At 42.4% G+C, this 21,404-nt stretch overlaps 2 protein-coding genes and 1 pseudogene across 2 annotated transcripts in view; all 3 read left to right on the plus strand.

Moving 5' to 3' along the window:
* LOC115656387 (protocadherin alpha-C2-like) overlaps window positions 1–21,404 on the plus strand; it is a 302,084-nt gene that overhangs the window by 21,465 nt on the left and 259,215 nt on the right. The window lies entirely within an intron of this gene.
* Window positions 1,573–3,984, plus strand: LOC115656086 (protocadherin alpha-13-like). Its single transcript, XM_030572381.1, is given in 2 exon segments — window positions 1,573–3,869; window positions 3,871–3,984. Coding segments are annotated over 2 exon segments (2,352 nt in total). The 5' UTR covers window positions 1,573–1,631.
* On the plus strand, window positions 10,930–13,375 carry LOC115656087 (annotated as a pseudogene).

Genomic DNA, 21,404 nt, shown 5'->3' on the forward strand with positions numbered 1-21,404 from the left:
AGCCGCTCTGCTCCACCAGCTGTCCCGTGATCCGCTCCAGCCGTCCCCACAAACTGCTCCACTTCGCCAGCTGCTCTGTTCCACAGTATAGCTTCAGGCTCCCCCACTAGTTAGCACAGTACTCAGTGCTCTCAGCTCAGTAATTTCAGCTCTTTAGTGATTTCAGCTCATAGTAGGGGAGCCCCAGTGCTAGTGCACCATTAGCCCAAAGTGAGTTCCACTCAGTAACCTGTATCTAGATTCTTATGGGAATAAAAAATAAACTCTGACATTCCACAGTGGAGAGAGGAAGGGGTAGAACTGGTGCTTCTGGCTCCACAAGGAGACTGCACCACCGGGCACAAATACCTGTCCCCAGCCTCTCTCAATTCACTGGGTTTTGGAACCCATGTCCCTTGTCTAGCAAGTACCACCCAACTGAGGTTGAGTCATTTGTCACAAAGCAGTCCCACAGCTCGGCAGCCTGGGATGGGGTAGGCGTGCCTATGCAAATACACTTTCTGAAATTCTTTCCACCAGATGTCAGGGTAGAGCTTATCCTGACTCTGCTTACATCCATAATTGTTTGCATTGTTGCTGGAGCCGAGTTTGTCCTAGGATATGATAGAGAAAAGGTAGATGAGGTAATTAAATGTATTTTATTGGACCAACTTATGTTGGTGGAAAGGACACACTTTTAAGTTTCACAGAGCTCTTCTTTCTCCTGAAACCTGTGTGAACCCCTTATGCATAAGGATAAGTTCCACCGGGTATTTAGCTTGGGCAATCTGCTTATCTTCTCCAGATCTTAGGAAAAGCTCTGTGAATCCCGAAATCTTGACCTTTCCACCAACATAAGTTGATCCAATAAAAGATACTACCTCACCTATCTTGTCTCTGTTATATATTCATCACTACTTTATTCCAGTCTGCATTCCAATATATGTAAGATCCATATGCACCTGTTATAGAGACTCTCTGTTTGCCAAAGTGAAAACAAGTATGATATACAATTAAGTTAGACATTAAACTAAATATCACGAATATAATATTGTTTGCAGCGATCTTAACCACAGCAGTTTCAACAGTCACACCTCAACAAAACAGAATTTATGAAAGAAACTTCCAAGTATTAGACTTGTTCCAGATCTTTGACGATTGTCTGCTCTGAAGTTAAGGTCAGATGTCAAGAAAATCTTCAAAAACTTGTTCAAAATAGTTGATATTTACCAATAAAATCATAAACATAATTTAAGCGATTTCTTTCCTTCAGAAAAGTAAAGGGGGAACTATTTGGAAGATCAGTATATGAGGCCTCGGACAAATGATTAAACAGTGCCCATGAAAAGAGGAAAGTTAAGTTAAGAGTAATTAAATATAAGGAAAAAGAATAGCTAGTACCGGACTTTATATATTTATGTCACAAGGTGCCGCTGTTGACTAAAAATACGTTTTCATAAAAAGGGAAAAATACAGCTCCTCCCCCCCATCCCCATACTAAAAACTGCAGCAAATCAGATATTCACCAAGATTGCCTGACATTGTACTTGAATTAAACCTCTACATAGACGTGGCCGGATATATTAAAGCATACTTATTATCTGGCGTAACCTGGGATTTTATTGGATAAGCGACACCGCCCTGTGTCCGCGATGGCTTTTCTCCGGCGAGACTCCCTGGTAACCAGGCAGCTGCTGCGGCTGGTTCTGTTGCACACGGCCTGGGAGGTGGGCAGCGCCCAGGTCCGTTATTCCGTGCCGGAGGAATCCAAACACGGCACCTTTGTGGGCCGCCTGGCCCAGGACCTGGGGCTGGAGGCGGCGGAGCTGGTGTCTCGGATGTTCCGGATGGTCTCCAGCGGCAGGAGAGACTATTTTGAGGTAAATTTGCAGAACGGCGTTTTGTTTGTGAATTCGCGACTAGACAGGGAAGAGCTGTGCGGCCAGAGCCCCCTGTGCACCATTGACCTGGAGGTGATAGTGGACAAACCCCTGAGGATATTTCACGTGGAAGTGGAGATACAGGATATAAATGACAATGCTCCTGTGTTCCCTGAAAATAAAGAAAATCTGTTTATTTTAGAATCGAGATTACCCGACTCACGTTTCCCACTAGAGGGCGCTTCAGATGCAGATATTGGTACAAACTCTGTGCTAATTTATAAACTCAGCCCAAGTAAACATTTTACTGTAGACATGCGAACGAACGATGAAAAAAGTAAATCGTTAGTCCTTGTATTAAGGAAACCATTGGACAGAGAGGAAACCCCTGAGCACAGTTTATTACTCACTGCCACAGACGGGGGCAAACCAGAGCTCACCGGCACAGTTCAGCTGGTGGTCACGGTGCTAGATGTGAATGATAACGCGCCTGTATTTAATCAGTCACTTTATAAAGTCCAGTTACTAGAAAATGCTCCAAACGGATCACTAGTAATTAAACTCAACGCTACAGATTCGGATGAGGGAATAAATAATGATATTATATATTCAGTTCGCAGTGTCACTCCGATCACTGAAAGCTCCATGTTTAGCATAGATTCAAAGAGTGGTGAACTGAGAGTGAATGGAAAACTGGACTTCGAAGACGCTAGTTTACACGAGATTCAAATCGAGGCTACAGATAAAAATCCGCATCCCTTGGCTGGGCACTGCAATATTTTGGTGGAAGTGTTAGACGTGAACGATAACGCCCCTGAGCTGGCCGTGACTTCCCTTTCCCTGCCGGTTCCGGAGGACGCTCCCCCGGGGACAGTGGTGGCTCTCATTAGCGTCTCTGACCGGGACTCGGGAGACAACGGCAAAGTCACCTGCTCCATCCCCCCGAACCTGCCCTTTCGGCTCGTCTCCACCTTTAAGAATTATCACTCGCTGGTGCTGGCGGAGGCCGTGGATCGGGAGCGAGTGTCTGAATATAAGATCGTGGTGACAGCCAGAGACGAAGGGGCCCCGTCTCTCTCGGCCAGCAGCAGCATTTTGGTGGCGATCTCGGATGTGAACGATAACGCCCCCGCTTTCCCTCAGCCCGTTTACACGGTATTTGTGAAGGAAAACAACCCGCCCGGGGCCCATCTCTTGACCGTGTCTGCCTGGGACCCGGACCTGAGGGAAAACGCCTTTGTGAGCTACTCGGTGGTAGAGCGAAGTGTGGGAGAGCAGCCCCTGTCCAGCTACATCTCGGTGCACTCGGAGAGCGGGCACATCTATGCCCTGCAGCCCTTGGACTACGAGGAGCTGCAAGTGCTGCAGTTCCAGGTGAGCGCGAGGGACGCCGGGTTGCCGTCGCTGTGCGGGAACGGGACTGTGCAGCTCTTTGTCCTGGATGCAAATGACAACGCGCCCGCAGTGTCCCCGGCTGGCTCGGTCCGCGGCTCGCCAGGGCCCGAGCTAGTTCCGCTGTCGGCCGGCGCTGGGCACGTGGTGGGCAAGATCCGAGCGGTGGATGCGGATTCCGGCTACAACGCGTGGCTTCGCTACGAAGTGCAGGAGCCCAGGGCTGCGGGGCCTTTCCGGGTGGGTGTGTACAGCGGGGAGATCAGCACGACACGGGCCTTGGAGGAGGCGGACGGCCCCAGCCAGAGACTCGTGATCCTGGTGAAGGACCATGGGGAGCCGTCGCTGTCCGTGACAGCCACTGTCAGCCTGTCCCTGGTGGAGAGTCCCCAGGCTGTGAAATGGGACTCGAGGCCAAGGGGCGGGAGCGAAGGGCCCTTGGTTGACATGAACATGTCTTTAATAATCGCCATTTGCTCGGTGTCCGGGCTGTTTGTGCTGGTAATTGTCGTGTACGTTGGCCTGAGATGCCACCCGAGTCCGGAAGTGATGTGCGGGCCTGGGAAAGCCACTGTGGTGTGCGCGAGCGAAGTGGGGAGTTGGTCCTATTCCCAGCGCCAGAGCCGGAACTTGTGTGTAGGGGAAGGCACCGCCAAGAATGATCTCATGGTTTTCAGCCCCAACTTCCCTCCCTCTTCGAAGATTGAGGGGAACTGGACACGGGAGCAGTTAATCTGTGATGGACAGGTTAGTCTTGTAGTTCATTCACAAAAATATATGAGATATAAACGTTTTTACAGGATTTTTATATTAGCTACAGTTTTAGGATTTCATAATGGGGTCTAGGTGAAAATCATGATTTACGTAGAAATCGCGTTTAAGAAAATTTCCCAGACGGGCTATTGGAAAGCAGGTGAGCGGTAATTTGTTATGGGAACAGCTTTTTTATTAATAGTATGAATCGACGTAAACTCCTTAGCGGTTGCAAATTTAAGGATAAAGTTGTTCATTTAAAAAAATCATACTAGTATTTTAAAATAAATGGTGAACATCTTTTCCATTGGTGGAAATAGATATGATCATACTAGCACATGTTAGGCGACACGTATTTATGTTAGAGTCCAATTCCCTTTCACTAATTTCAATTTCTTCAGACCTATATATTTTAAAGAAATCTACCCTGGATTTTCTCTATGTATATTATGACTTTCAGCATTTGTGTGGTTGATAAGAAAGTCTGGTTGTTCCAGTGTGTTTCTTTTCTCAGTGATCCTATACTTCGCAGTAACCTATTTTGCAAATTTAGGTTTGCATGGTGTTCGTGAAAACATCCTCATATGTCCTTCGTGTGAATTTGTTTTTTTCTTAAAAAACTCTAAAAAACATTTGCATTTGAGCAAAATCTCACCCAGAAATGTTTTCATTGTTGATAATCCCAATGTCCCTCAAGCCACAGAAAAGAAGCATTAGTTTACACAAAATTACGTTGGAAAGGTGAGTCCGTACTTGCAGGGCCGGCTTTAGCAGGTGCAGGGCCCGATTCCGGGGGGGGGGCGAGGCTTGTGCTCGCCGGGCAGCGCTCCCAGTCTTCGCCAGCACTTCAGATTACCCGCCGGGAGAGGTGGGCAGCTGAGCTTGCTGCGCTCTGACCTGAGCTCCGGCCGGGGTTGCGGGGCCGCTGGGCTTGCTGCGCTCCGGCCTGGAGAGCGGGGCCGCGGGGCTTGCGGCGCTCCTGTCAGCGCTCTGGCCAGGGGCGCGGGAGTGAATTAAAAAAATTCAAAAGGGCCTAAGGCGGAGCCCCGATTCTAGGGAATCGGTCGAATGGGCCTAAAGCGGGCCCTGCTTACTTGGTATTTTTTAAAATCTGAAATTGAGACATTGTCTGTAACATGTCCTCATCTGTTGGGCATTTTAAGTGTCGCTTTTTCAGTAAGAAAAAATTAAGATGAGATTTTTAAAGTTCTTGTTTATTTCATGTAGTACTGATAGAAAGTGAAGAGACACAGTCAAATGAAAAAAAGTCCCATTCAGTTACATCACATGAAGGCAGATAACTAAAAAGTGACAAATTTTATAGGTGCTCATATGAAAATGCTAAAAGTCTAAATACTAATGTCATAAACAGATAGTTAGGGGTTAATGCCTCTTTTACCTGTAAAGGATTAAGAAGTTGCCTAGCCTAGCTGACACCTGACCAGAGGAACCAATGGGGGAACAAGATGTTTCCAAAGGAAGGAGGGAAGTTTTTCTTTAGAGTTTCAGTTTCAGCCCCAGTGAAAAAGATCAAGGAACCAGCCTCTTATCAGAGTAGAAAGTTTTAGAAAGGGATAAATAGTTTTATGTTTATTTTCTTTGTAACTTGTCTTGGTACCATTAGGGAATGATCAAAATTGGGTATTTGGGTAATTTTTTTGTGTAACTAAGTTTTGCCCAGGGGAACATCCTCTGTGTTTGGAATCTGTTGTCTGTGAGAGTAGCTGGTATGCTAATCTCTCCCAGAGGGTTTTCTTTTACCTTTCTTTTCTTTAATTAAAAGCCTTTTTCTTAATACCTGATTGATTTTTCCTTGTTTTTTAGATCCAAGGGAATTGGATCTGGATCCACCAGGAGTTGGTGGGAGAAAGGGAGGGGGATGGTTAATTTCTCCTTGTTTTAAGATCCAAGGGGTTTGGATCTGTGTTCACCAGGAAATTGGTGAAGTCCCTCAAGACTACCCAGGGAAAAAGGTAGTACTTGGGGGTGGTGGCAGCGATACCAGATCTAAGCTAGTAATTAAGCTTAGAAGTGTCCATGCAGGTCCCCACATCTGTACCCTAAAGTTCAGAGTGGGGAAGGAACCTTGACAATTAATATGGTGAATTTGATATCTTGAATTGGTATTAGATGAGGATACTTGGTGGAATGATGACAATCTCTGGAAACAGTAGTACTTGGATACAAATATATAGTAATGACAGAGTAGGTTGTGGCTCCTGTGGGAGTGGCACTGTATGTGAGAAAAGCACAGAGTCAAACAGAGTAAATATCTTAAACAATTCAACTGTGCAATAGAATCTCTATGGTTAGAAATCCCATGCTTAAATAAGATAATATAGTAGTAGGAATATACTACCAACCACTTGACAAGGATGGTGACAATGATTGTGAAATGCTTAAGGAGATTAGAGAGGCTATAAAAATAGAAAACTCAATAATAAGGGGGGATTTCAACTATCCTCATGTTGACTGGATATATATCACCTCAAGCCAGGCTGCAGAGATTAAGTTTCTAGATACCATTATAAGTGCTTCTTTAAGATGCTAGTCCTGGAACCCACAAGAGGAGAAAGAATTCTTGACAGTTCTAAGTGAAGCACAGGAGATGGTCCCACAGGTCATGTAGCTGAACCACTGGGTAATAGCTATCATAATAAAATTAAATTTAACATCCTTGTGTAAGGGGGAAAATACCAAAGAAACCCACCACATTAGCATTTAACTTCCAAAACGGGAACTAAACAAAAATAAGGAAGCCAGTTAAACAGAAATTAAAAGGAACAGCCAAAAGAGTGAAATGCCTGCAAACTGCATGAAAACATTGAAAAAATACCATAGTAGATGCTCAGACTAAATGAATACCCAAATTAAAAAACAAAGCAGGAGGAGCAAAAAATGCCAATATGACTAAACAACAGAGTAAAAAAGTCCATTTAGAGGCAAAAAGCTATCCTGTAAAAATTGGAAGTTAAATCCTACTACAGAAAATGGAAAAGAGCATACATTCTGCAAGTCAAGTGTTAAAGTATAATCAGGCAGGCCAAAAAAAGAATTTGAAAAGCAACTAGGAAAAGACATAAAAACCAAAAGCCAAAATTATTTTAAAATACACCAGAAGCAGGAAGCTGCCAAACAACCAGTGTGGCCACTGGGCAATTGAGGTGCTAAAGGAGCACTCAACTAAGAGGAGGCCCTTTAAGAGAAGCTAAATGAATTCTTTGCATTGGTCTTCATTGCAGAGACTGTGAGGGAGATTTTCACACTGAGCAACTCTCTTTATGTGACAAATCTGAGGAACTGTCCCAGATTGAGGTGTCTATAGAGGAGGTTTTGGAACAAATTGATACTTTAAACAGTAATAAGTCACCAGGGCTAGAGGATAGACTATTCACCCAAGAGGCCTGAAGAAACTCAGATATGAAATTGCAGAACTCCTAATATGGTATGTAACCTATCACGGAAATGAGCTTCTGTGCTAGATGATGAGGATAGCTAAGGTGACACCAATTATTTAGAAAGATTGCAGAGGTGACCATGGAAATTACAGGCTGGCAACCCTGGCTTCTGTACCAGGAAAATTGGTTGAAACTGTAATAAAGATCAATATTATCAGGTAGATTAACATTATATTTTGGGGAAGAGTCAATATGGAATTTGTAAAGGGAAATCATGCCTCACCAATCTACTAAAATTCTTTTAGATGATCAGTAGATAACAGTGTACTTGGACTTTCAGAAAGCCTTTGACAAGGTCCCTCACCAAAGGCTCTTAAGCAAAGTAAACTGTCATGGAATAAGAGGGAAGGTCCTCTCATGGTTCAGTTGCTGGTTAAAAGACAGGAAACAAGAGGCAGGAATGAATGGTCAGTTTCCAGAATGGAGAGAGGTAAATAGTGTTTTCCAGGGATCTGTACTGGGACCAGTTATTTTCAACATATTCATAAATGATCTGGAAAAAGGGGTAAACAGTGAGGTGGCAAAGTTTGCAGATAATACAAAATTACTCAAGATTGTGAAGTCAGAGCAGATTGTGAAGAGTTAAAAGGGATCTCCTAAAACTAGGTGACTGGGCAAAAAAACAGCAGATGAAATTCAATGCTGATAAATGCAAAGTAAATGATCATAAATTGTTTTGTAGGGATTAGGCATTAAACAATCTCATACTTTCTAAATAATCCTATATTCTTCCCTTTTACTGACTGATTTCACATTTTGCTTAACTATTCCAAATTATTAATCTTTCAAAATATTTTAAGAGAGGTAATAACCTTATGAGGGAGCAGAGCACATACAAGCACCACTAATCTTCATTTTCAGTATTTGATTTTGGTTTTGAGCATTTCTTTTGTCCTTCTCTCTGGAATTGCTTTGCACGTGTCTGAGATGTGTCTTGCCTAGAAAAACAAGAACCCCTGTCCAGGCAGAAGTTTTTTTTCTGTCGTAGAACATAGACAGGAAGATGATGGCCTCTCTCCCTCCATGTGCGTGTGAGCAGCCCAGCAATAGAGTATGGGCTTTGGATGAAGAGCTCTGCTCTGCTTCTAAATTTGTCTGTCATTCAGTTAGCTAATTTGCAGACCTTTAGTTAAATAAAGGGCAAAGTCGAATCTACAGATGAGAGATTTGTGGAGTGATTTCGAAGCACTGAGAAGAAGAAAGCTACTCTTCCAGAATCTACAGCCTCATTCCGTGCTTATACTGTTTTCGGCCTGGCAAGGGACAATATGTCGCTTTCCAAAATGAATGACATGAAGAAGACCCTTTGGAGACATCTGAGACTTACTGATGTTCTTGGTGGGTTAGAGTCTACTAATCTTTGTTCACTTTTTAGAAAATTAAACTGGATGATTACAGTTGTCTGATACTAGAGACTCCCATCCAGTGCTCGTGACTAAAAGACTTTCTAAAGGTGGGGAAGAGACCCTCATCTAAATCTGTGCATGTGCCGTACTAATAACTTGAATCTTGGTGTCATTTCATATCGTAGTTATTGCAGACGCTAGCGCACCTGTTGCTTTTCAAGATAACTAAAGTAGCTGTTTACCTACTTTACATGACAATTTTAGGTAAAATATGCAAAGACATTATTTAATCGAATGATTTGGGGAAAGCAGACAGAAAGGTGTTGTTTATTCCCCGATCAGCACTGAAGTTGAAGACAATTTCTAAACGTTCAAGTCTGTGGAAGAGACAGAAGATATTGCCGCAGCTGAAGAAGTGGAGAAGGGCCTTGACGCCGATTAATTTGCCCCTGCAGAGTCAGATATGAAATCGGAGTTTATGCAAATTAATATTTTAAATACAATATGTAAAAAGAATTGATTGTATACGAGAACCTATAATGTGTTTTGCATTATTGTGCTCTGTTTGTATGAATGCATCTACATCGAATGTTCTCAGAGGGGAGATCGTTATCTGCCAGGGATTTCTCCACAGCATTTATAATTAGATATAGTGCTGTGCACTTGCTCTTCTAAAAGCGGTTGTATATTGATAATACAAACTGACTGACGTGATTAATTTACATATTGCTACATCCCAGTCCAGCAGGTGAGTGATCCTTATGTAGAATCTGAAAGACAGTTTGGATCCCAGAGAATGAGTGTTGCTAAAAGAATGTAAATTCTTCTTCTTCTTCTTCTTCTTCTTCTTCTTCTTCTTCTTCTCTTCTTCTTCTTTCTTCTTCTTCTTCTTCTTCTTTCTTCTTCTTCTTCTTCTTCTTCGTAGCAGCAGCAAGAACAACAATAATAATAAATAGACTATTTAGATGGGGGAAAATTTTTAAAATATCAAGCATGTATTGGAAAAACCCAATAAGTTCTGAAAAATGAATTTCCTCACAGCGGGTGTTGATGCCAGTCAGAAATAAGAATTGTCATGATTCCCCCATGTATTTAAATAATAAAAATACAGAATAAATGGTGACTACTGAAGGATAATTAAGAGATACTAATTCAATTACAACCCATTATTTTTTGCCTCTTCTGCTTACTCTCAAACGCTGCACTTCGAATTATTATTCTTTATAGATGAGAAATTAGGGGGGCATTTTCCTGTGTGGAGACAAGCGGCAAGAAAATAGATTACAGCTCTGTGTGATCATAGAGATCGATGGATACTAAGAAATTGCACAGCGTTCAATAGTTAAATAGCTAAGTGTACTTCATCATATCAGCTTCTAAACCCGTCCCTGCAATCTCTTACTCACGTTACTTACTGATCCCAGTAACGCCACTGAGGTTTAGTAGGTACGAATCAGCTCCTAAGAATTAAAGATACAGGACTAAGTACTTAGAGTGTAGGCAGGGAATCGATGCTCGGTATCTGTATAGTAGAATGTAAATGTGCCGCGTACATACATGATAACGAAGATAAAATAACAGAAAAACAGACAGGTTATAAGATGATAAACCAAATTATGTATTTCATAAACCCTCCAGTTGTTTTGAAGGTCGCAGTTTTTTAAGGGGCTCATATTCTGAAGTCATCACAACAGAAAATAAACACTGAACATGATAAAGTCTCATACAATGAAAAGAAGCGTTATCGGCACACAGGGGCTACTAATGTTACCACTGAATATATAATAAAAACAATGTATTTCAATATACCCTAAGTTATCACAAATTAAAATACGCGTATTTCTATACAATTTAAAAACGTATTGTAAACATATTCTGGAAAAGGGACAAGAATAAGAACAATAAGAAAAATACAAGCATATGAAATAAAAATAATCATAACAATTATGTTGCATTTCTACATTTAATCACATCGGTGTTCGCTACAGACCCAAAAGGTCGTCAGTGAGAAAGAAATAGAAAGCCCCTCCGTGGTTTGTACTGCGAACCACATCAATATCAAAGGGCGGATCAAACCGGAAGCAGAGGGATTAGACGGAGCAGTTTGCAAAAACAAGGCTTAAAATATATTTTAAAATTATTTGCATTCGCCACGTCTTAGCCAGAGCATTTTGAAAGGAGTGTTTCTGCGATGGCTGTTTTCCGGCGAGACTCCCTGGTAACCAGGCAGCTGCTGCGGCTGGTTCTGTTGCACACGGCCTGGGAGGTGGGCAGCGCCCAGGTCCGTTATTCCGTGCCGGAGGAATCCAAACACGGCACTTTTGTGGGCCGCCTGGCCCAGGACCTGGGGCTGGAGGTGGCAGAGCTGGTGTCTCGGATGTTCCGGATGGTCTCCAGCGGCAGGAGAGACTATTTTGAGGTAAATTTGCGGAACGGTGTTTTGTTTGTGAATTCGCAACTAGACAGGGAAGAGCTGTGCGGCCAGAGCCCCCTGTGCGCCATTGACCTGGAGGTGATAGTGGACAAACCCCTGAGGATATTTCACGTGGATGTGGAGATACAGGATATAAATGACAATGCTCCTGTGTTCCCCGTAAATGAATTAAATCTGTTTATATCAGAATCAAGACTGCCGGGTTCATGTTTCCCACTAGACGGCGCTTCAGACGCAGATATTGGTAGAAGCTCTCAGCTAACCTATAAACTGAGCTCTAATGAATTTTTCACTCTAGATGTACAAAAGAAAAACGACAAAAGCAAATCTCCTGAGCTAGTGTTAAGGAAGTCACTTGACAGAGAGGAAATCCCTCTTCATAATTTATTACTCACGGCCACAGATTGGGGCAAACCGGAGCTCACCGGCACAGTTCAGCTGGTGATCACGGTACTGGATGTGAATGATAACGTGCCTGTCTTTAGTCAATCCGTGTATGAGGTCAGTTTAACGGAAAACACAACGGTTGGGGAGTTAGTCATCAAACTCAATGCCACCGATTTGGATGAGGGGATTAATAAGGATATTGCATATTCCTTTAATACTCTTATTGTTCCCGAAGTAAAAGACACGTTCAGAATAGATTCTCATACTGGAGAAATTAGAATCAAAGGAGAATTGGATTTTGAAGGTACTAAATTGTATGAAATTCAAGTCCGAGCTACAGATGAAGGTCACGCTCCAATGGTCGGACATTGCAAAATTTTGATAGAAGTTTTAGACGTGAACGATAACGCCCCTGAGCTGTCCGTGACTTCTCTTTCCCTGCCGGTGCCGGAGGACGCTCCCCCGGGGACAGTGGTGGCTCTTATTGGCGTCTCTGACCGGGACTCGGGAGACAACGGCAGAGTCACCTGCTCCATCCCCCCGGACCTGCCCTTTCGGCTCGTCTCCACCTTTAAGAATTATCACTCGCTGGTGCTGGCGGAGGCCGTGGATCGGGAGCGAGTGTCTGAATATAAGATCGTGGTGACAGCTAGAGACGAGGGGGCCCCGTCTCTCTCGGCCAGCAGCAGCATTTTGGTGGCTATCTCGGATGTGAACGATAACGCCCCCGCTTTCCCTCAGCCAGTTTACACGGTATTTGTGAAGGAAAACAACCCGCCCGGGGCCCATCTCTTGACCGTGTCGGCCTCGGACCCGGACCTGCGGGAAAACGCCTTTGTGAGCTACTCGGTGGTGGAGCGAAGTGTGGGAGAGCAGCCCCTGTCCAGCTACATCTCGGTGCACTCGGAGAGCGGGCACATCTATGCCCTGCAGCCCTTGGACTACGAGGAGCTGCAAGTGCTGCAGTTCCAGGTGAGCGCGAGGGACGCCGGGTTGCCGTCGCTGTGCGGGAACGTGACTGTGCAGCTCTTTGTCCTGGATGCAAATGACAACGCGCCCGCAGTGTCCCCGGCTGGCTCGGTCCGCGGCTCGCCAGGGCCCGAGCTGGTTCCGCTGTCGGCCGGGCAGGGCACGTGGTGGGCAAGATCCGAGCGATGGATGCGGATTCCGGCTACAACGCGTGGCTTCGCTACGAAGTGCAGGAGCCCGGGGCTGCGGGGCCTTTCCAGGTGGGTGTGTACAGCGGGGAGATCAGCACGACACGGGCCTTGGAGGAGGCGGACGGCCCCAGCCAGAGACTCGTGATCCTGGTGAAGGACCATGGGGAGCCGTCGCTGTCCGCAACAGCCACTGTCGGCCTGTCCCTGGTGGAGAGTCCCCAGGCTGTGAAATGGGACTCGAGGCCAAGGGGCGGGAGCGAAGGGCCCTTGGTTGACATGAACGTGTCTTTAATGATCGCCATTTGCTCGGTGTCCGGGCTGTTTGTGCTGGTGATTGTCGTGTACGTTGGCCTGAGATGCCGCCCGGGTCCGGAAGTGATGTGCGGGCCTGGGAAAGCCACTGTGGTGTGCGCGAGCGAAGTGGGGAGTTGGTCCTATTCCCAACGCCAGAGCCGGAACTTGTGTGTAGGGGAAGGCACCGCCAAGAATGATCTCATGGTTTTCAGCCCCAACTTCCCTAACTCCACGGCGAACGGGAAGAAAGAGATACAGCAGACACTTACACCGAATTCAAGTGGACAGGTGAGTTCCAGTAGGGGTTTATAGGGCTCTTAGTGTTATTTCTGGTATTTAAGAAATGCTAAAATAATGTATAATTGTTGACAAGAACAAATGATATTCTTGATTCATATATGGTTAATGGGTATATTTTATTGATGCCTAATCTAAAACTATATTCATCTTTTGGTAGAAGTTGTTGAGCTATTAGGAGTGGAGAGGTTTTTGATCATTATGAAAGTGACCTTTCTTTCTTTCTTTCTTTTCTTTCTTTCTTTCTTTTTCTTTCTTTCTTTCTTTCTTTCTTTCTTTTTTCTTCTTTCTTTCTTTCTTTCTTCTCAGTTCAGACCAGTAAGGCTGTGAGTTTCACCAGAGTGCAAGCTGAACTGCTGTGTCCCCTTAGCTCTCCAGATTGGGATGCCTTTTACACTACTTTATTGACAGAACAGCAACCCCTCTAGACCAGGGGTCCGCAACCTTTTGGAAGTGGTGTGTCGAATCGTCGTTTATTCACTCTAATTTAAGGTTTTGCGTGCCAGTAATACATTTTAACATTTTTGAAGATCTCTTTCTATAAGTATATAATATATAACTAAACTACTGTTGTAGGTAAAGTAAATAAGGTCTTAAATATTTTTAAGAAGCTTCATTTAAAATTAATTTAAAATGCAGAGCCCCCCGGACTGGTGGCCAGGACCTGGGCAGTGTGAGTGCCACTGAAAATCAGCTCATGTGCCGCCTTCGGCACGCATGCCATAGGTTGCCTACCCCTGCTCTAGACTGTGCTCTCTCACAGCCACTAGCATGTAAAGTCACTGAGAGCTGAATACATGAATGCTCTCCAACCATCTATGAGTCTATACAGGGTGACACCCGGAGATCCCTCAGTCCCAGCCTTATCCCTCAGAAATGTGTGTCTTGTACTGTTAAGTAGCCCACTGGACCATACCAGCTCATAATTAGTCCATCATTGTGACAATGGGTTATGAATATGCACCAATCCTGTTGACCCTTGTAAAGATTCCTCCAACAGTGGTTTAGATAAAACAGTAAAACAAGTTATTAACTAGAGAAATATAGATTTTAAGTGATTTACAAGTGAAAGGCATAGAAGTCAGAGTTGGTTACAAAAGAAATAAAAAAAAAATGGAAGCTAATTCCTAAATTTACCAAACCCTATGTTTAAAAACAAACAGGTTTCTCTCATCTCAGCTTTCAGCAGTCTATACTGGCTGGAAAACCTCCAGGTCAGGACCACTCCCCCAGTTCAATGATACACCATTGTCTTTCAAGCTATTTTTCTGCTCTGAATAGTGATGGGGGAGAGAAGAGATGAGGAAGTCACTGTCTCTTATTTTGTATCACCCTCCTCTTTTTGAGGACTACCCCTTGCTGGGATGTAGACAAAACAGTCCCTGTGTACCTGAAATTCGAAAAGTCTTTCAAATGAATTGTAAACTTCTTTGTTTAGGGTCTCCCCTGCTGGTGAATGGTTGCTTCAGCAGTTAATAGTTTTCTGTCACTTGTGATCAGAACTTGTTGTCTCTGAGGAGCTAGTCTGTGGGTGTTCCCCAGAATTAAAACATGTTTCAGTAACAAACATATGGCAAAATCTCCTAGCTCCATATACTATGTTGATAGACACATTTTAATATGACAATGATGTTCAGTAGATTATGAGTTTTCAAATGATGATACCTCACAAGGCATATTTATACAGAATATATCACAAACATATAAAATTGTGAATATGTGTTACAGCATATCACATGGGGTACAAGATGTCACACAGATATGTTAGTTTTAAAACACTTATTGTGATTTCAGTTATATAATTTGAATTAAAAGTTACAGATTTGTTGTGGTGCATTTTGTTTCCTAAATAAATCCATTAAATAAATAAATCCCTGAGATGTATTTAAAATATATTTATGTATATTTGTTCTATTGCAATTGCAAAAGTGTATTAGCTAAGTGGTTGTTTTCTGTAAGTAATCTTATCACTCTGGAACATGTAGGTTTTGATTTATATAGCATGTGGTGTAAGTTTTCTGCTCTGAAAGTCAATTTGTGTTGTTACTCAAGTCATTTATTACTGCTTCCTAATTTTCATAAAGCAAATTAAACTCAAAATCAAGAAACCACATTTTAAGCATTTTCTCTATAGATATTGTATTACATTGTATTTCATTGCTAATTTGTCAAGTCTAAAGTATTACAGCAAATTTTGCGCAATGAAAGAGTAATTTGTTTACTTCACTGAAAATGTGTGCAATATGTTTTTAGTAAGGTTTAAATTGGCAGAAGTCCTGGTGGCACTCTTTTAAGCTCTGCCCACAAAATGTGCTCCCCCAAGTGGGTCACCAAAATGAGATATTGATTGCTCACAGCAGATCTTGAAGAAAGTTTTAAAAGTTCTAGCCCTCCCATTGGCTCTTTTGGTCAGGTGCCACACTCCCTTCTCTTTACCTATGGGCTTTTTTTAACCCTTTACAGGTAAAGCAAGTAGAGAACAGCTGCTAACAGGGATTTCATAGCTAACTGGCTGGCTGGGTGTCCATAATGGGAGTAATTCCCCCTCTTTAAGGAAGAAGCACTGTATTTCAGTATTCTACAGTCAGTCATGTGGAAAATAATATATTCTTATATCCTATCTTGACATCTGTAGAGCTAAATTCTGAGGGTTACTAAAATGTCAATGTCAAAATTTGCAATCAGTTTGGAGGGTGTTTTCTGGTTTCCATTGAGGTACTGGTGACATGTTCATACTTACAATATGTCACCGTGAAAGATCAAGTGCCAGATTGTAACACTGACTTTTCGCTAGATAAGGAAAAGATGTATGTTGTTGCTGATGGGAGAACATGATGCACATACATTACATTTTTTGTAATTCAATGTAATTTAGCTTCCAAAGTTTTGTACTAATATTTCAGTTATTGGGGCAACATGGGAGTTTGGCAGAGAGAGAGATTTTTGAAGCACATTTTTAATGTCATAAAAATTTCACAGAATATTTACAATTGTTAAAGTTTGGAGTTTTGAGAAACTCTAATTGTCACTATGTTCTTTATCACCAGTTTTTCTCCATAAAGGTCACATTCTCATGAGGTTTTACTCTATTACTGTAGTGTCCTGGAGACAGTGCATACAGCATCGACATAAAGAGCAGTAATTGATAATTTTAGCCCAAGATATTCTTGACTAAAACTCTTCACTCTATGGACTTTATGCATGAGAAAGTGGCTACGACCTTACAATTAGAGAAATGAAAAGAAAGAGAACATTGAGGTGATGATCATGGAGAGTTTAGTTACTTTGTCCATTATCTTTTAGAAAGGTAAACAAAAGGTAAAACTGAATGACAGGCTAAACTGAGGATGGCTTTACTAAGTAGAGTATTTTAAATTAAATTAAATTGATTCAGGATATTTAATTTTGTTTATTTTCACTATAGTATTTAGGAAAGCTAGGAGATAAACAAGCTCTTGCTGCAAAAGAAATAAATGTTACACTATATGAACAAGGCTGTCATACAGAAAAAACCCTTCACTACAGATTCTTAAATTAAAATTCCACTATTTTCCCCTCAAAAACCTTGGACTAATAATGAAACCACCAATAACAATGCTCAATGGTTTGGGGAAGTTTATTTAACACATTCTGTAGTGCAGGAAATAACATGAAGGCTGGTAGAAAAAAACTCTGCTTTACACAATTTGTGTATATATTAATTGAACTGTAATAATTCCAGTTTCTAAACTTATGGCAAGGACAATGGGCATGGTTCAGCACAAAGCCAGTGAATGGATGGCTCTGTCTTCACTGCACTCAGTTTCTGGGGCTATCAACACTGTGAGAGCAAATAGTAGCTATGCCTAAAAATTGTTAGGGGAGAGAAATGTACAAAGCCGAAGCAGAGAGAGAATCAAGGCCTTTTGCACATGGGAATTCCATCCAAATCCATCTTCAAATTCTTCACCTTCACTTACATCTGACATACATGAGGATATATCAGTCAAAGAAGAGTCATTGGGAGAACCTCAGTTCATTGGTTAGAATGCTCACATAAGTATAGTCCATAGTCCAGAGGTTTGGGCAGGAAAGAGGAAAAATGGAGTAGTTTCCAGGGCCTTTTATAGCTTCTGCCATGTGGGGGGGATCCCGTTGTTCTCACTATGGGAAAGTACAGTAACAAGATGGTGATTGGAGTCACATGGACAAGTCACATGTCCATGCATTTTGCCTAATCATTGCAGGAAGCCATTACCTATATTTCAGACAGCACTGTTTGCAGGACAGTCCTTTCAGTGTAGATAGGCATCTCCCATGGTCCATTGTCAGTTAAGTGTTTCTTGATGAGCCATTTAATTTGAATAGTCTCTCCAAGATGTGCAGGCTAACCACTTTGTGAGCATTACCAAGGAGCAAACATTTTGAAATCCAATCCAGAGCCAATATTCATAACTTCAAATACAAAAATCATATATAGATACAGAAAGCGTAATCATAACCAGCAAATCATAACATTTCATAGACATCTTACATGCCACATTTGTACAGGATATGTTGCAAATATATATCAGTGTTTGCAACAATTATATAGTCATATTTAATCAGATAACATCACAATTATATTCTGAAAGTTTCAGTGATACTTTAACTAGGAGCTGGAAGGCAAGGATGATGAGAACAGATAATTTGAATGGAAGAGGAGAGGAGATTGAATATCTGGTGAATCTCTGACGAAAACTACAAGATTTCTCACTCACTTCCTTAGATGCTATCTCCAGTATCAGGACTCAGAGAGAGAATATTTATTAAAGCTAATGTTAAAAAAATTATATAATATAGGTTGGGAAAAGAGTGTCGTACATCTGGGTATAGTGTTTACAATTATCTACAAATGCAAAATTTTTTTTTAAGTCATATATATCGAGTACATAATCAGCAATAACCCAAATTTAGGTGAATAGACACATACACATAGACACATAGACTCTAGGACTGGAAGGGACCTTGAGAGGTCATCGAGTCCAGTCCCCTGCCCTCATGGCAGGACCAAATACTGTCTAGACCATCCCTAACAGACATTTATCTAACCGACTCTTAAATATCTCCAGAGAGGGAGATTCCACAACCTCCCTAGGCAATTTATTCCAGTGTTTAACTACCCTGACAGTTAGGAACTTTTTCCTAATGTCCAACCTAAATCTCCCTTGCTGCAGTTTAAGCCCATTGCTTCTTGTTCTATCATTGGAGGCTAAGGTGAACAAGTTTTCTCCCTCCTCCTGATGACACCCTTTTAGATACCTGAAAACTGCTATCAGGTCCCCTCTCAGTTTTCTCTTTTCCAAACTAAACAAACCCAGTTCCTTCAGCCTTCCTTCATAGGTCATGTTCTCAAGACCTTTAATCATTCTTGTTGCTCTTCTCTGGACCCTCTCCAATTTCTCCACATCTTTCTTGAAATGCGGTGCCCAGAACTGGACACAATACTCCAGTTGAGGCCTAACCAGCGCAGAGTAAAGCGGAGGAATGACTTCTCGTGTCTTGTTTACAACACACCTGTTAATGCATCCCAGAATCATGTTGCTTTTTTGCAACAGTATCACACTGTTGACTCATATTAAGCTTGTGGTCTACTATGACCCCTAGATCTCTTTCTGCCATACTCCTTCCTAGACAGTCTTTTCCCATTCTGTATGTGTGAAACTGATTGTTCCTTCCTAGGTGGAGCACTTTGCATTTATCTTTATTGAACTTCATCCTGTTACCTCAGACCATTTCTCCAATTTGTCCAGATCGTTTTGAATTTTGACCTGTCCTCCAAAGCAGTTGCAATCCCTCCCAGTTTGGTATCATCCGCAAACTTAATAAGCGCACTTCCTATGCCAACATCTAAATCGTTGATGAAGATATTGAACAGAACCAGTCCCAAAACAGACCCCTGCGGAACCCACTTGTTATACCTTTCCAGCAGGATTGGGAGCCATTAACAACTACTCTCTGAGTACGGTTATCCAGCCAGTTATGCACCCACCTTATAGTAGCCCCATCTAAATTGTACTTTCCTAGTTTATCTATAAGAATATCATGCAAGACCGTATCAAATGCCTTACTAAAGTCTAGGTATCACATCCACCGCTTCTCCTTATCCACAAGGCTCGTTATCCTATCAAAGAACGCTATCAGATTAGTTTGACACGATTTGTTCTTTACAAATCCATGCTGGCTATTCCCTATCACCTTACCACCTTCCAAGTATTTGCAGATGATTTCTTTGATTACCTGCTCCATTATCTTCCTGGCACAGAAGTTAAACTAACTGGTCTGTAGTTTCCTGGGTTGTTTTATTTCCCTTTTTATAGATGGGCACTATATTTGCCCCCTTCCAGTCATCTGGAATCTCCCCCGTCTCCATGATTTCCCAAAGATAATAGCTAGAGGCTCAGATACCTCTTCTATTAACTCTTGAGTATTCTAGGATGCATTTCATCAGGCCCTGGAGACTTGCAGGCATCTAACTTTTCTAAGTGATTTTTACTTGCTCTTTTTTATTTTCTCTTCTAAACCTACCCTCTTTCCGTAAGCATTCACTATACTAGACATTCCTTCAGACTTCTCAGTGAAGACTGAAACAAAGAAGACATTAAGCATCTCTGCCATTTCCAAGTCTCCCGTCACTGTTTCCCCCTCCTCATTGAGCAGTGGGCCTACCCTGTCCTTAGTCTTCCTCTTGCTTCTAATGTATTGATAAAAAGTCTTCTTGTTTCCCTTTATTCCCATAGCTAGTTTGAGTTCATTTTGTGCCTTTGCTTTTCTAATCTTGCCTCTGCATTCCTGTGTTATTTGCCTATATTCATCCTTCATGATCTGACCTAGTTTCCATTTTTTATATGACGCCTTTTTATTTTGTAGGTCACGCAAGATCTCGTGGTTAAGCCAAGGTGGTCTTTTGCCACATTTCCTATCTTTCCTAACCATTGGAATAACTTGCTTTTGGGCCCTTAATAGCGTCCCTTTGAAAAACTGCCAACTTTCCTCAGTTGTTTTTCCCCTCAGTCTTAATTCCCATGGGACCTTACCTATCAGCTCTCTGAGCTTACCAAAATCCACCTTCCTGAAATCCATTGTCTCTATTTTGCTGTACTCCCTTCTACCCTTCCTTAGAATTGCAAATTCTATGATTTCATGATAACTTTCACCCAAGCTTCCTTCTACTTTCAAATTCTCAACAAGTTCCTCCCTATTTGTTAAAATCAAGTCTAGAACAGCTTCCCCCCTAGTAGCTTTTTCAACTTTCTGAAATAAAAAGTTGTCTGCAATGCAGTCCAGGAACTTATTGGATAGTCTGTGCCCCGCAGTGTTATTTTCCCAACATATATCTGGATAGTTGAAGTCCCCCATCACCACCAAATCTTGGGCTTTGGATGATTTTGTTAGTTGTTTGAAAAAAGCCTCATCCACCTCTTCCACCTGATTAGGTGGCCTGTAGTAGACTCCCAGCACGACATCACCTGTGTTTTTACCCCTTTTAGCCTAACCCAGAGACTCTCCACACTTCCGTCTCCTATGTCCATCTCCACCTCAGTCCAAGTGTGTACATTTTAATATATAAGGCAACACCTCCTCCCTTTTTCCCCGTCTATCCTTCCTGAGCAAACTATACCCATCCACACCAACATTCCAGTCGTGTGTATTATCCCACCAAGTTTCAGTAATGCCAATAATGTCATAGTTGTATTTATTATTAGCACTTCCAGTTCTTCCTGCTTATTACCCATACTTCTTGCATTTGTATATAGGCATCTAAGATACTGGTTTGATCTTGCCTCCCAGCTTCGCCCTGACCCTCCTTCCTCTCTGCCATTATAGCCCGTGCTCCCTCCTGTTTCCAACCCATCTCCCAGGTCTTGTTCCCCACTTACCTGTGGGCTTTGCTCACCTGTCCCGTCGAACCTAGTTTAAAGCCCTCCTTACTAGATTAGCCAGTCTGTGCGCAAATAGGCCTTTCCCTCTTTGAAAGGTGAACGCCATCTGTTCCTAGGAGTCCT

Source organism: Gopherus evgoodei, chromosome 8, assembly GCF_007399415.2.
Source record: "Gopherus evgoodei ecotype Sinaloan lineage chromosome 8, rGopEvg1_v1.p, whole genome shotgun sequence".
Classification (NCBI taxonomy): domain Eukaryota; kingdom Metazoa; phylum Chordata; order Testudines; family Testudinidae; genus Gopherus; species Gopherus evgoodei.